This window comes from Thunnus maccoyii, chromosome 1 (assembly GCF_910596095.1).
Source record: "Thunnus maccoyii chromosome 1, fThuMac1.1, whole genome shotgun sequence".
NCBI lineage: Eukaryota > Metazoa > Chordata > Actinopteri > Scombriformes > Scombridae > Thunnus > Thunnus maccoyii.
The window spans coordinates 15,435,989-15,452,799 of record NC_056533.1 but is presented as its reverse complement, the minus strand read 5'-3'; the positions used below and the strand labels follow the sequence as shown (position 1 = coordinate 15,452,799).

At 38.6% G+C, this 16,811-nt stretch overlaps 1 protein-coding gene across 1 annotated transcript; it reads right to left on the bottom strand.

Moving 5' to 3' along the window:
* Positions 1 to 391: 391 nt before the first annotated feature.
* Positions 392 to 16,530, bottom strand: LOC121899337 (transmembrane protein 266-like). Its single transcript, XM_042415077.1, has 5 exons — positions 16,411 to 16,530; positions 8,784 to 8,899; positions 6,071 to 6,266; positions 2,430 to 2,492; positions 392 to 1,948 (listed from the first exon to the last, which is right to left on the bottom strand). The coding sequence occupies exons 1-5, from the start codon at positions 16,508 to 16,510 to the stop codon at positions 1,311 to 1,313; spliced, it is 1,113 nt and encodes a 370-aa protein (XP_042271011.1). The 5' UTR covers positions 16,511 to 16,530; the 3' UTR covers positions 392 to 1,310.
* Between the last annotated feature and the right edge of the window lie 281 nt (positions 16,531 to 16,811).

The window sequence follows — 16,811 nt, the reverse complement described above, 5'->3', positions numbered from 1 at the left end:
GCCGTGACAGGTCTTCCAATCTTAATAACCTTGAATAATTTAGATTTCTTTTTAATCATATGCAAATAAGGAGATGAAGCCAATGAATTAATGTTGTACAGTGCAGTGTATAACAATGAGCCGACTCACTCTACCAACAGGATCACATGTTTTGAGGCTTGTGTCACTGTTTGCTCTGTAAAACTGTTTTATCCTGCTACGGTATCTTTAGTACAGTTTTAAATCACTTAACATGACATATATTTATAAGAGTCAGTAAACTGAGAGCGGTTAAGGAAATACTAACTTTTATTTTTGCTATTTTCATTCAAATGACAACACCTGCATTTGGCAATTTCTTCCTCCATATCAAGTTTACAAAAGTGTCTGTAAACATTAAAGTGCAAAGAATTTGCTTGCCATTTAGGGCACATATCTTTTAAAGGTTCATGCTACAAGCACACCAGTCTAGTTTCATTTGAAGAATCCAGTCACTTACCTTTTCATTTCATCCACACAAATATACCCTACTAACTTTTTTTATGAACAAGTAAAACAAAAATGCTATTCAATAGATTTTGAAGATGGTTTCCAATCAAACAAACGGGTGACAGAGAGGCAAAGGTAAAAAATTGGCTGTTTGTATAGTTAATCCAGTCTTGTGTACCCTGTGGCTGTTAGAACAAAGAACAGCATGATTAATGTCTAAAGTTGATAATACAAATTAAAAGAAACAAAATAACAAGAAAAATGCAATAGAAAACACTCCTTTTAACTGCTTGAAACTCCAAGAATAGAGAACAGTGTCTTGGTTTGCAATACTGTTCAGCATTAAAGTTTTTGTTCAGTATATAGGCTTGAATGGCCCCTTGCTGGTTTTAATTCATGTAAAGTTCAGTGCATTTAGGACCTATTCAAAGTGAGAATTCCTGATGAAGAATGTGTTCAAGAACACATCAGAGTCCCCCTATCTGGGATGTTATTGTCTTTGTTGTGCTATATCAGGGCATTTCTGATTTCCAACATCCATCAAGGAGGAACAGGGGAGGTTGGACAGTATGAAAAAGGGCCTAAGAGATTTTATTGTCATTTCAACCATTGATGACTGAACATGTCATGTTAAGGAGCATCAGTGTTAGCTGGAGGCTAAGGCTCAAGCTTGCTCTGAATTGGCTAAGATTGGATTTACACAGCAACAGAAAAAATCCAATTTTTAAATCCTGCACAGTCGCTCTCACAAAGTTTGACCTGCCACAAGAGTGCATATATGTGCCAAACATGGTAGCAGTGAAAGAGGAACGTCTTTCATTCTGTTTCTGTGTAAATGCAGCTTATGTGTCAGGCATGTGGCCCAGAGGTGTGTCAGCTGGTCCCAGGAGCCGGTACTTCTCCTCCAGAGAGGGCTCAGTTGTGCTGCCCTGCAGGTGGATCAATGGCTTGGTCTGCAACAGCACACAACCTCTTCCACGGCCTCGCCTCTCCTCTTGGTTCCTGCGGTTGAAGATGTTTATTCTGTTGTCCAGCTCAGGGCTGGCTTTTTCTGAGCCAGTAGGACTGGGAAGCTTAAGGTTGACAGGGTCCACTGCCAGGCCCTTTTGAGCAAGACAGGAGTCCTCAGAGAGAGAGGAGAGTAGCTCCTGTACAACCATGCTGGGGTCCCTGCAGGGGTCCTGGCCTGAGAAGGAAGGCGGGCAGCAGCGATGGGAGCTGTAGCTCAAACTGAGGTCCTGGGCTGTGCTGCTGCTGCAGTCTGTCATAGATGAACCCGGTGTGTGGCTACTCAGGCTTTGGGGGCGGGCTGTCAGGCTTCCACTGGACCGTGATACGCTGGTGGAGACATCACTTATGGCACTGCCCACTCGCTCCATAGCAAGCATCGGGTTTGACTGGATGGGATTTGGATTGGTGGGGAGGTGAATATCAATGGCTGCCGTGGTGATGACCCGGGCACCTAAACCAGACGCCCCAGCTGCATGAAAGACATTTTATACATTTAGAAAAAGTCAAACAAAACAGATTAATTATGTAATTGTATGACTTGTGCTGCCGAGTGAACGTCTGAGACATTTATTCAGAGTGAAGTTCCTAATTTTGGCGAAAGATAACAGTAAATTTGAGGGTTTGAGTAATGTTATACAAAGGACATCATGAGTAAAGAATTAAGGTTTTTGTCTACCAAATGTCAGGGTAAATGAGATTTGATTTTACATTTAAATATTTATCAAGATTTCCAGCTCTCTGCTGGTCCAACAGCAAACTACTTGCTGCCTCACCAATTTTTTTGCTTTATATGCAGCCAGACCAAAACTATGACTTATTGGCATCATAACCAGTTAAAACACTTGGAGTATCTCCTCCTCTAAACTTTATTTTCTTGTATAAAATGTGCTATAATGTATAAGTGCATAATAATGTATATATAATAATGTGTGTGTGTGTAAGTCACTTACCACTACTTGCCTCACTATAGTACTGGCTGATGTAGTTGTTCATGTCATCACGTACAACTGGATCTGATTTAAAAGAAGAAGAAAGAAGTAAATAAAATTATTATTATTTAAGTTAAAAGAAGTGCTTAATCATAATATCTGAATATGTGGATGAAAAAATATCATGGATGATTTTTTTTTTTTTTTTTTTAGTATTTTCGCATTTCTGGCTTTGTTTTACTTCCTAAACATCCACTCAAGTCCATGCATATTCATAAACTCATCTCTGAAGCAAGCATGTATTTTCTGTTTTTTCTGTCTACAACCTTTCCCTACATATACCCTTGCTGAACAGTGGGTAATGCATCATTTACTAAAGTACCAAATCCATGGTGCAACCAGTGACACAAGATCATGGAATAGAGTTCAGAGCAATCAGTAAAAAACAGATCTTAAACCACCTACAGTAGATAAAAGATTGTTTATTATGCACTATTAATAGACCTAACCATTCTTCATCTCTACTTGCTAAATGTCACAATATGGATTGATAGATATCTTGAGAGTAAACAATCACAACAATAATGATATTCATAATATTCACTATACCATTAATTTTCCCTTAATATACTAAAAAGTTAAAGGATGCCCATTATCCCCATAACTGTTTCCACTCTTCTTTGAACATATGGCTGTAGTAATCATACTGCTGTAAAATAAACTTGTATGCAGATGATATTCTATTATACATCACAGACTCTCTACTGTTTCCTCTAACTGACCATAAAATTCAAAATACTTCCGGCTCTGATTCCTTCTTTTCAGCAATCCACAAAGCCACACAATACACGCATAAACAGACACACTGGAAGTGTTGTTGGGTTTACTCACATCTGTTCTGTGCTGTAATATTCTGCTCTGCTATCCATTTCCTGTACTGTATCAAATCTGCCTGATGTGCAAAATATGTATTTTGTCCCTGTTATTACTATTAATACATTGTTATCACCGTTTTGATTGCACTGTATGGTTGTTTAAATTTTGGACAGGACATAAAAAGTTAAATTTTTAATATAGTGTGACTATAGAATGCACCAAACATTGTAATAATATAGCAGGAAGTCACACCTCAAATTAGAGTTAAATATAATGTGACGGATAAATGTTCCTTAAATTCTGAGTGGCAGTGACTGTACTTGGTGTATGTGGACTTCACACCTTTTATCTGTAGGTACTTTGGTCTATTCCAATACTAACTGCACAAACTAGTCCAAATGGAAAATATCTCTTATGTTTACAACATAATATTGACAGAAAGGACCTCTGCCCCAGGCCACAGGTGCTTTATAGGCAAGTTGTAAGGATCCTGCACTGCTTCGCTGTGCATTAGCTGCACCCTAGTGCACCAGGAATAAACTGCGACAGGGACAGGGTGGGGTTGGTTTCAAGGATGAGAGAAATGGGCGAGAATGAGAGAGATAGTGGGAGCTCTTTGTTCAGGCAGCCATCCCTCCAGTGTAGCAGGCCTCAGTGTGCATGGTGAATGGCTGCGATCTGTTATGCTCTTCTGCTCGCTTGATTGGTCTTGAGCTCACTGTCCACCGGCTGAGTGCGAACCCAGAGTACCCTGAGTGCTAGCCCCTGTCCCCCGGGACATGCTGCAGACTCTGATGGGTAATTTCATTTATTTTTCAGTCTAAAATATTAATCCCTGAGCCACCCCTGGAGAGGAAGCATTGCACTCACTAAAACAAGACTGAGACAATCACTCCACAATTAATAACACATGAGTCTTATAGGAAAAAAGAATGGGCTGTCCAGCATACATAAAAGGCTTTCCTCCTCGTTCTGTGACAGCCAAGTTACCAGGCTGTCATCTCTCTGTGTAAAAGGAGAGGTGACATGCTGAGGTCCTTTTAGTTCAAATCTAAACTATAATTTTTATGGGTGAAGTATCAGTTTTACACCACTACACGGTCAAGTAGTATGAGAGTAGACCCCAGGAAGATTAGCAACCACTGCAGCTAATGCTAATGCAGATACATTTACTGAACAGTTACCGATTATTTAAAAGTAAAAAGAAACAGACTTTGATTTTATGACATATTTATCTCTTGGTTTGCAAGATTCATATATGCTCCAAATAGGCTCCTTAATATCTTAAAACATATGTTTACAAGGTGTTGTGCTTGGACAATTTGGTAGATATAGTAGTGTAATTTGAAATGTTCCTTTAAAACCAAACCTACCTATATTTCCTGGCAGCAATAAAACTGTTCTACTGTTAACTGTTCTGTCACTACAATCCTCTTTCCGCATCTGAGAGAAAACTCCACTGGCTCATTGATTAATTGTCACTGGATGTTCTTAAAAATCTACATGGTTTGGTACTTTGAAGGTGGCATAACCCTTTAATCCCCTGAGACATTAATTCTTATGAAGGCCACTACCTTGATAAGAGTTCTTGATAGTTTGATGGCACCCTGTAGGTGAGAGCGAGAGTCCATTGAGGCAGTGTGTGCAATATTTGGCAATACAACCAAACCTGACTTGATTTGAGGTGACCTGACTTGAGCTGAGCCCCATGGCCTAGGCCTAAGTGCTCATCCCAGTGACCATGTTTCTGTAAAAAGCCCCACTTTTTTCTGAGAGGCAGATTTCCCACTATGCCCTTGGGGTAATATTGTGGCCACTGTGGAGCCTCCTGGTGCCCCATTGTGGTTTGCAGGTGAAGGGGGAACAGATGTTGACAGAGGCCCACTCTCTCCTAACAAGGCCCAATGCACAGAGCACTCTGTACCTGAAATAGCCCATGTGGTCTGGGCTGGCTAGGTTGGCTTCGCTGTGAGGGGGGTGGTAAGAGAGATAGTTGGGGCATGACAGAAGCCCATCCAGGCTGACGTAGTGTCAGAAAACATGCTTGTTTTCTCCAGAATTCACCAGATCCTAAAAGCCTTTTTGCCCTCATATTGATCCCACAGTGCCTGCGGTCAGATGGGTGTCGTGTGTGAGGCTAAGAGCTTGGCCTCGAAGATGCTCCAGGGCTACTGCTCCAGATTAACTGTACACTGCTCTGCATCCAGTTCACCTGATGTTACACTGTTAGGGACTTTTTGTTCCACATAATTATGTACATGCTTTATGCTGCTCTTCTCTCCTGGTTTGTCATGCTGCTTTCTCAAGCAAACACAGCATCTGACATAATGTATATTCAAATAAGCAATATTTTTGAGGCTTAGACAATTTGGTAGATATGGCAATTTAAAATTTTCCTTTCAACCAAATCAATCTTTATTTTCTGGTTGCAATAAATCCCTTCTAATGTTGACTGTACTGTTGTAGTACTGTGTACTCTGTCACATCTGAGAGAAAGCTCCTACTTCATTAACCAGCTTGCTGCAGGTAATTTTGGAACTTGGGAGAAATTTTGGAGCCACAATTTGTAGCAGAGGGCATTAAAGACATGTTTTAGTTTGTATACTCTTCATGGCATAACTGTAAGTATGTCTTACTTCAATTGCTTTACATTTAAGTTCATTTAGCCTCAAAATGCATCACAAACTCATATGATATCCGCAGTTTCACCAAAACAGTTTAAGAGCCCATTTCTAATATCCCACAACTCAGTCCTTAAAAACAGTGCTTTAGAAACTATACCATACCTGCAGTAGCATGGGGCTCCCTGGGGTTTCTCTGGCCGCCCTCGTCATCAGACTCCCCGGGAGTCAAGCCTTCTACAACTTGAAAACTCCTGCCCTGTTTGCCCCATACATGGTGGATCTGCATGGCTGCTTCACGCTCCGCCGCGAGGTCCAGGTCCTGCTGGGCCAGATGGGCCCTCAGCTGCCTGATCTCAAACTGGAGATGTTTGGTGTGTGTGATTGTGCATGTGCATAGAATAAGAGAGAAATAAGGAATGAAAGGAGTGTGAAAGAACAGTCAATGTAAAAAGGGATTTTAAAAAAGGATGAGTGAGGAATTTGAGAATGGAGATGAAAAAAGTAAAAGAGCAGAGGGAATGCCAGTGAAAGAAGATGGAGAACAAGAAAGGATGGAGTGACAAAAACACAGGATGAGGTGAAGGGGGAGAGAATAAGTGATCTGCATATCTTTCGACACTAAGAACATCACAAACACTGACAGTAATACACATTTTTAAAATAAACATAAATTATATTTTACACAATCTGTGGAGTAATGTAGAGTAAGTAAATAACTTTATTTATATAGCACCTTTCAAGAGCAGAGGTGTCACAAAGTGCTGCACGGAAGAAATAAAGCATAAACATACATACAGACATAAAACAATAAAAAAAACAATAAATAGAAAATAGAAAAATTACACAAGGGCAAGTCTGAACAAATGGGTCTTGAGCTGATTTTTAAAGGTGTCCACAGTGTCCACAGATCTTAAATCCTAAGGGAGAGAGTTCCAAAGTTTAGGAGCCACAACCTCAAAAGCACAGTCTCCTTTAGTTTTAAGCTTAGATTGAGAAACAACCAGCAAACCCTGATCAGAGGACCTTATAGACCTGCTGGTGACATACAGTAGGGCTGCATTAGATCTCTAATGCAGGCAGGTGCCTGACTGTGCAGAGCTCTATGTGATCACAAGAACTTTGAATTCTGCATTCTGCATTTAATGGGGAGCCAGTGAAGAGCAATCAGAATCACATGAGACCTTTTGGAGGACCTGGTCAAGAGTTTAGTAGCAACATTTTGGACCACTTGTAAATGATCCTGGGATCTTTTGCTGAGGCAGGTGAAAAGGAAGTCACAATAGTCTAGACGGGATGATATAAATGCATGAATTAACATTTCTATCTCTGCTTAAGACGCAATGAGCCTGAGCTTTGAGGTGTTTCTCAGCTGGAAAAAACAAGAACGAATCAGACACTTGACATGTTGGTCCAGAGTCAGAGTCTGGTCCATAGTGACATCTAGATTTCTTATTGAGGATTTAACTGACAACGTAAGAGACCCAACACCATCGTCTATCTTAGGGACAACACTAGGAGGGGCAGAAATAAAGATTACAGTTTTTTCTGCATTTAACTATAAGAAATTATCAGCCATCCAGTTTTTTGCAGCATTTAGGCAGTTATTTAAAACTGTCAATTTAGCTACATTTATTTAACTAATTATTTAATTTAGCATAGTGAAAAACAAGGTTAATTGCTGGTGAACGTTTTTCAATATTACTCCGAGTACTAATTATTTACAGGGTAATTTGCATAATAATGATGATTCTCTGTCTTTATTTCAAGATTTCACATCAAAGCATTAATAAGAAACCACTGCAGCAGTAAACCTATTCAAATGAAGCAAATACAAAGTAAAAAATAATAATAACACTGTAGTAACAACTTTTACAAATTATACACATTTATAGAGAACTTTGGTTGCACAAGAATCTGTGGAAGGATCTGATCATTTTCTTATGATACTTTATTTCTTTATTTTATTTATGTTTTGTCATTTGAGAGTGAAATCTTTATCAATATTTATTGAAGTCTGCATTTTCCAGGTAGTTAGAGGGTGCTCTGAGGATTCATGATAAAATGTGGGGAAAGAATGGACCAGTTTGTTAGGTATTGCTGCCCTCCTCTGGTTGTAGATGGATTGACAGTTTCTTACTTGGCCAAGTAAATATGTGTTTGTGTGGCCTTGATCAGACTGTTAGTGTAGGAAATCATTTCATGATAAATCTACAGACTGCTTTTATCAAACAATTAATTGCTATATGACTATAAATTCATTATAGATGGGCCATAAAGCAGTTAGAAACTTTACAATTAAAATGGAATTATTTTAATATTGACATGCACGTATATAGGTTGTGTGAATACTATATGTGCAAGCTGACTTTAAAGATGTATTCTACTCAAAAACCATCTTTTGAGTATTAAACATACCCTGTAATCAGGTTGTTAAAGTTTGTAGTTTCGTCCATCATGGAGAACATTGGTTACAAATGGATTCCAATGGTGTCCAAATTTCAAAGCTTAAAAAAGTGTTAAATAGTCCATAGAAACTTTTCAAACTACTCCTTCAGCATACTCCACTTACCCTCTCTCTACCCACATGCTGTATGTTGCAAACCCATATTTTTGCCAAAATACAGCAAAAAGCTCAACTTCTCTTTCAGTCCTCTCACAGAATCATGTCAATGTTTTTAGTAGTCACACATGTTGTTTTTGCATGAGGGCCCACCTCCTGCTCTTGTTATAGTATATAAACTCAGTTTGGACAGGCTATGCCTTATATTTTCTTCTCTTTATGTTACCTTACAAGCTAATGTTGTGGGTAAATCTGATGTGTATGAAGAACTGCAGCCTGGCAGAAAGGCTAAATGAAAGGGGCCTAGGTACTTACAGCCTGTTCCTGGCAGATCTGAGTGAGACGTTCCAGCTGCTCCTCTCTCATAGCCTTGGTCTTCTCACACTGCTGTATTTCCAATTCCATCTCAACTTTGACTTGTAGCACATAAGCTAAGATGGAAGCAAAGAGAGGAAAAAGACAGGGAGACATGGGCCATTAAAATACATGAGTGAATGGTCTGAAAATGATAACCAGGTATTAAGATTTACAGAGACATAAAATATTTTTAGGTGAGGAAACTGTGGTTAAGATACTTATGGTAAAATACATAAATTTCTGTCATCACATATGCAAATCTCATTAAATTCTAGTAACCAGTAACTCTATACCCATACTGAATGAATTCAGCAAGGTGCTGAAAATGTTCCACAGGGAAATTGGTTTGTGCCGACACGAAAATGTCACATGGTTTCAGTAGATGTTCAGTCCAAGTTTGCACTGTGAACACCATATTCCACGTCATCCAAAATGTCTCTACTGAGGTAACATCTGTGGCCTGTGTACAACATCTAGAAAAACTAAAGTCACAGTCCTGGAACACTTGATGATTGAAAAGATGGACAGGGCTCAAATTTTTGACTTTCATTTTTCAAAACAAAAAAGGTTGCCTCTTTATTTTATGTCATTTATTTTTTATTTTTCATTTTAAAAAAGCAACAAAAATCTATTATGCAAAAATCAGATACAATATACAGAAATTATTATTACAATTTTAAAAATATATATTATTATTTAATTACTTATTATTAATTTATTGTTAATTTTTATTATTTATTTAAATTATTATTAATTATTATTATAGCACAAATTCTGCTTATTGTTGTTTTAGTTACTTTAAGCAGTTCATCTGCAGGTTCTGTAAATTGGTATCTTAACTTTTGGTGACCAGAAGCATCTTCTAAGCTGTCACAGGGCAGCTAATTTACCATAAAACACAATCACAATGTCTTCTAGGAGCAGTATGCAACAAATTTTGGATGTTTCTGACTGACATACTGTAAAATCCATTGAAAATCATGTTAACTGTTCTGCACTTTTATTTTTTAAGTTATTTTCTAGAAGAATCCTTAAAAAAGCAAAAACAATGAGCCTTATGCACCATGGACATCAAGATATCTAACTGTGCACGGTCAGCGATAACATGTAGCCACAGTATCCTGTACTCAAATGATACTCAAATGCTAGTTTGCATACCAATATGGATATCCTTCTACTCGTACAGTTTTTGTGGTCACATGGCCATCTGAGCTTCATCCTCGTGTTGCTGGTTGAACCACTCTTCACCTTTCAGTGATAAACAATAGTGTGATCTGACATGACCTTCTTCCTACTAAAGTGTTGAACTGAAGTGTTGCCAGCATACTTTGACCAGCCTTGAATCAATTTCATCAACTCTCACCATCACTCACCAATATTTTTTTCACACAAAGATGCAGCTGATTGGTTGTTTTTGTTGTTGCTGCTGTTTCTTTTAATAAATGTATTTGATAAATGATAGAAAATATAATGTGTCAAAATATCTAAAGGGCAGACAGGCTGGAACTGATACATTTCGCACAAAATATCCCATATCTTGTCTTGGTCAATTAGTAACTGCACTTACAATCTGTCTGCATGTTTTATTTATACATGACACACTTTCTGGAGTAGGATGAGAAGGTGTACCTAAAAAAGGATACTGAGAGTAAATTTGGATACTTGTTGTCGTCACAATTGGCAGACTATCAGTCCCTCACACCTCTCAGCCATCACATTTGTAAGACAGCCACATGCTGTCTCACATGGTAACATTATGTATCCTGGTGGAATAAAGATAAAGAGGTGAAACAAACAGTTATTATACTAGTCCTATCTGTAAATCACTGGTACCGTTGCTGTGATTGTGGATCTGAACTTTTATGAGACTCTTCTTCTGGCTTTGTTAAAACACTGACAAGAAAATGAATCAGCCTTCCCTGTACAAAGGGGGGCAGCAAAGCACACAACCATCACCGCATGCTCCTTGTATCTATTTATAGTCTTGTTGGCAATCACACATCACAAATGGGGGGACAGCAGATTAAATCAGTCCAGTCAGAATTCAAACAAGCATGAAGCGTTCAATCAGAAATTTATTATTTTGCTATAAAATGTGTTGTAATAATGCATTTATGTTCCTGTATCTTATATCTTCGTCAGTGTGTGTTTGCAAGCATAGTTTCCCTGTATTTCAATACTGATGTATTGCAAAGACCAACTGACCAATTAGGCACTGGTGTCTCATCTAGCTATGTTTATTGTCCCATTTTGTATAATATATCACAGTTCTTATTAACATGTATATATACTGCACAACTTTTACTTGAATGGCAAATACAGCTGACTTTCGTGTGATGGCTTTGTGCAAAGCATCACCATTATTACAGCTAGCAAAAGTTTTTTTTTTAATGTATTCATGCTTATTTATACAAAATGAACATGAACAAATACACCACAGATGGGTTCTGAAATCAGTGCAGAAGATGGAAAAGAAGATGTCCAAGGCATTTACAAAATGATTTAAAAATAAACATTTAAAATCCTTCATCTACTGTATTTAAAAGAGGAAGTGGTCGCATGTCGCAGCTTCCCCTGCTGCTGAATGGTGCCCATTGCAGCCACAGGTTGTACAACCTCTGGACACAGCCGCGTTGGTCACTCTGTCTGACCGGGCTGATCATTCTGACCTCCTTCCCACCTCTAATCTTGCTGTGTAGAGCAACTACAGAGACCCTGAGTTCCTTTTAATTGGGGATTCAATAATCAGGTTTGTGGAATTACTGAGGGGAATTACCTACTGTTTTTCCGGTGCCAATACTTTAGATATTATTGAAACCATCCCTCCTGTCCTAGACCGTCATCCCACTGTCTGTGCTGTTATTGTTCATATAGGTACAAATGACATTAAGCTCAGACAATCTATAAAGCTTCAGCAGAACTTTGAGCTCCTTGCAGAAACAATTGAAAGTCTGGGTAAACAGTATATCTTCTCCGGACCAATTCCCATACTGAAGAAAGGCTGTCAGTGGTTCAGTGGTCTTTATGGCGCTAACCAGTGGCTGCAGAATGTTTGCGTTGCCACTGGTTACAGCTTCATCAGTCATTTTGATTCCTTTTGGGCAAGGAGAGATCTTTTCAGAAATGATAACCTTCACTCCAATAGGAGGGGCACAAGCCTGTTGGAATCTAGACTTATCTCTCACATTAGTAGTCCATCAACTGACTTACTATCCCCACATAGACCACCTAATCCTGGCCCTGTATCTGACATCCCAGTACTCCTCAATAACAGGCCACACACTCATCTACCTCATAGATCTGTTAACATGGATAACCTCTCCCTTGTTCACTGCAGCCGCACTGTCACGGCTAATAATCAATTAGAGCACATTAGCTTTGCTTTGCTCAGTGTCAGGTCACTATGGCTAACAAATCTTTTATATGCAATGATCTCATTACTCCTTACAATATTGACCTTTTCCTGCTAACAGAAACGTGGCTGTATGATGGTGACAATGTTCCTCTTGTTCAATACTCCCCACCAGGTTATACTTTCTTAAATGAACCCAAAATAACCAGACGTGGGGGTGGTTTAGGGGTGTTATATAAATATAGCTTTAAGGGTTCTAGATCTGATCTTGGTTTATTCTCTTCCTTTGAAATTTTGTCTTCTGCTTTGAAAGGGTCAACACAAATTCTCTGTATTTTAGTATATAGGTCACTCAAGTCCACTGTAGGTTTTAAAGAAGAATTTTCTAAACCTCTGTCTATTGTTATGCCTTAATATGATAATGTTCTGATTCTATGAGACTTTAATGTACACGTATGCTGCCCTGAGAATTCCCTAGCTTCAGACTGTTTAAGTGTGATAGATTATTTTAATCTTGTTCAGGCTCCAACTGAAGCTACACACAATAAGGGCCACATCCTGGACCTGGTTTTATCTTCTAGTTGTTTACTGAATAACGTGCTATGCAGGGAAATTGGGGTTTCTGACCATAAACTTATTTTGTTTAATACCTCATTTTCCAGTACCATGAGCTGTGATGCAGAACCCACTTGCTCTCATTTTTTCAATTCATCCTCAGCAGGTAAATTTTGCCAATCCCTGGCCTCTGACCTCCAGCTCTGCTCCTCAATGAACACCTCGGCTATTTTAAATTCTTTTAATTCCACTTGTGTAAATATCTTAGATAATATTGCTACTGTTAGGCTTGAAAAGCCTAAAATACCATCTCAGCCCTGGCTTAACAATTAAATCTGTTTAAGGAAGAGAACTTGCCGTAATGTTGCCAGAATGGAAATGGAGGGCTATAAAACTTTCCACCCACCTTGAAAGGCTAGGGATCTCATGAAAATTTTTAACATGGAAGTTAAAATTGCACATACTAATTATTTTTTGGATCTTATAACATAAACGATTCTTTGATATTATCAGCCACCCCACAAACCCTCACCTTCTGTTTATTGAGCCCTCAGTTGATAAATCTGAGGAGTTTTATCATTTTTCTCTAATAAGGTTCAAGCTGTTTGAAATGCAATTATCCTCCTTTCTCAAACGCTCCCTAACCTCTGCTATAAAACACTTTGCACCCTGCTACCATTTAAGTCAGTCACTACTAACTATCTAACCAATGTTAGTACTAAAATGAAATCATCCTCTTGTTTCATTCTTCCAACTCACTTCTTTAAAGAAATATTTCATTCAGTCTCCACATTTGTCCAGCCATTATAATCCATCTCTTGATCCATCCTTTTTAAACAACTTCCGCCCAATATCTAAACTGCCATTCTGGTTAAGCTCTTGGAAAAAATAGTTGCTAGGCAGCTCATCGAACATATAAATGGCAATGGGCTCTTTGATGAATTTCAGTCAGGGTTTAGGGTGGGTCATAGCACTGAGTCAGTGCTTCTTAGAATTCTTAATGATATTCTTTGAGCAGCTAACAATGGCCAAACATCTGTGTTATTGCTTTTAGATCTTACTGCAGCTTTTCATACAGTTGAGCATGTGATTTTAATTGAACATCTTAAGCATTGGGTTGGCATATCAGGTACAGTTTTAGATTGGTTTGATTCCTATCTTTCTAATAGGAAATTCTGTGTGGCCATTGGTGACTTTAATCCTCCACCTCCCATTTCTCCTATGGAGTGCCTCAAGGGTCAGTCCTTGGCCCTTTATTATTCTCCCTTTATATGTCACCTCTAGGTCAAATCTGTCTGAAGTACAACTTCAGTTTCCATTTTTATGCGGACGACTCACAGATTTATTTCTCGTTTGACTCCAACAACAAAATACAATCCTGTCTTACAGATGTTAAAAACTGGCTCACTCAAAACTTTTTTTCAGTTAAACTCGGATCAGAAGCCTTTATCATAGTTTCAGACCCCTCTAACAAGCACTTCTCCTCTTACTTATTCTCTCTATCCTGTTGCATCAAAACCCAGTGCAGAAATCTGGGTGTTATCTTTGATAACAAACTAAACTTTGACCAGCAGATGAAGTTAGTGGTTCAGTCATGCTTTCTGTAACTTCATAATATCTCAAAAATTAGATCTTTTTTATCCACTGGGAATCTGGAAACTGTCATCCACACTTTCATTACATCCTGCCTAGACTACTGTAACTCACTTTAGTCCTTTCTCACTCAATATAACCTCTCCAAACTTCAACTAGTTCAAAATGTTGCAGCAAGACTACTCACAAAATCCATTAGAAGATTCCACATAACGCCTATTTTAGCATCCCTACACTGGCTACCCATACATTTTAGAATTGATTTTAAAATGTTAATGATTACTTTTAAAGCATGTTTGATGTTGGCCCCTGACTATATCAATGACTTACTAACCCCTTACGAGCCTGAATGCAGCCTGAGATCTGAGCCTGAGAGGTCTGTTAGTAATTCCTAGGTCAAGGCTAAAAACCAGAGGAGACAGAGCCTTTGGAGTCAGACCCCACGACCTGCCAGAGGAGATCAGGCAGGCTAGACTGTGTTCCTTCTTTTAAATCTCTTAAAAATGCACTTTTTCAGAATTGCTTTCTCTTGAATTGGTTATTCTTCCATTTTTACTTTACTTGATTTACTTTTACTCTGTTTTGTTAATTCACATCTCACTTGTCATTATTACTGTAGCAATTCTACTTTTTTTTAATTTTTATCTGGCCATTTCTCTTGTTTTCTGTCTTTGTCAAGCACTTAGTAACTAATTTTTGAAAAGTTCTACATAAATAAAGTTATTATTATTACGATTACTATTATTACTGTATTTCTCTTGGAAAATACAGTGCATTTTGGTCAAGCTACAAGAATAGCAAACCAAGCTACCTAATTCATTGTGCAGCAAATTGTTTTGAAATACACTCACTGAAATAACAATTAAGCCACCTATTTCCTTTTTCTTCTTCTTAGAGATTGATATTTCCCACCTGATGTATCACTTTGCAAATAAATTCAACTCAGTTTTTCCACACCTCATAAATGTGCTGCAGTTCACTCCCTTTGTATTCTACTCCCATTGGACTGACACAAACATTGCCACTATATACATCAAGCTAATTCTGTGAGAGACTCAATCTCTCTCCTACAATAACAGAGCCGGTCCCTCAGCCGTGCATTTATTGTTTTCAGTGTGATTTTTTTCCTCTGAGGTGTGTTGCTGCCAGCCTAACAAGAAAACTCAATCACTCACAAATATCAAACCCAACAGGTCGAGGTGTGCGGCAGGAAAATCAAGAGTTCATGCAATGGAAACCAGCACTGCAGCTGCATGTTAAGAAGCACATCGCTCCAAGGAGTTGTGCTCCTGCTCAGTGTGTTTCACCAGAGTAAATCAACCACACTGAATGTTGTATTGTATTACTAACCTGAAATGTTGTTATGAAGTGTTCAATATATTTGGTCCGTCAAAGAATTTATTCAGGTATGACTAAGAGACTGCATTAAAGCCATCCTGAATATTTCTATTTCAGATCTTCTGTGTGTACAAAAAGAAGTATATAAAATTTGTATTCCTCATTGAGGCTGAATGAGTAGAACTTTTTTGTCTATTAGGAAATATGGAATTGCAGGTAATTGTTTAGTACAGATTTAAGGGGACATATTCTGGAAAACAAGCCTTTGCTCCTCTACTTTGTCTCACTGAACATGAACACATTGCGCACTGAGTTCCTGTGTGGTTTGTGTGCAGCTGATCCTGTATGCAGTCAGAGGGCCGTGGTGAGGGTGACCTCCGAACAAATATCGAACCGGTCTGCATTAGCATAGAGGAGAACAACCACTATATTCATTATGGCCTCTCTGAATCTACTTAACCAGACCCTTTCAATCGATACAAGTTAGAGTAGCAGAGTGGCAGCAATTTACTCTGAGGGATGATCAATAGCTATATTGCTCTGAATAGTAAATCATTTGTATAATCATGGAGAGAACAGGGTCACTTGGCTCTTTCGAGAGCAGCTGATTTTTATGCATCTGTGTGATCCTATTAAGTTACGAAAGATTGAGTATTTCCCTGAGTTGGTCAACAAAATTAATTTGTCCCATATTATACCCTCTTGATAAGACAACGTTGGTGGACACAAGGTTTTTGCCTGCCTCACCATCAATGATCCTCTTGACCCTCCAGATGCGTAGTGTGATGATGAGGCTGATGGCATCCCAGGGGCTGCTGGGCCCGTTAGCCACCGTGGAGGCCACCATGGGGGCCAGGGACAGCACGATGACAGCACCATCAAACACCTGAGGAGACATACACACAAGTGCTAACAAAATTCAAACACTACCCCTGGTGGATTTGGATGGATTGAAGTTTATTAATCTATACATGTATACTATATAATGTACAGTAGGTTGTTTTACATGTAAACCTAAGTATATAATATAGAAACAGGTATCCAAATTAAAAATAATATCTGACATTGGCAAAAATTCAAAACTTGGCATGAAGATCTGCCAATAAACACAGAATGCCAGCACAAACCTCAACTTTGTTCTCTATGTA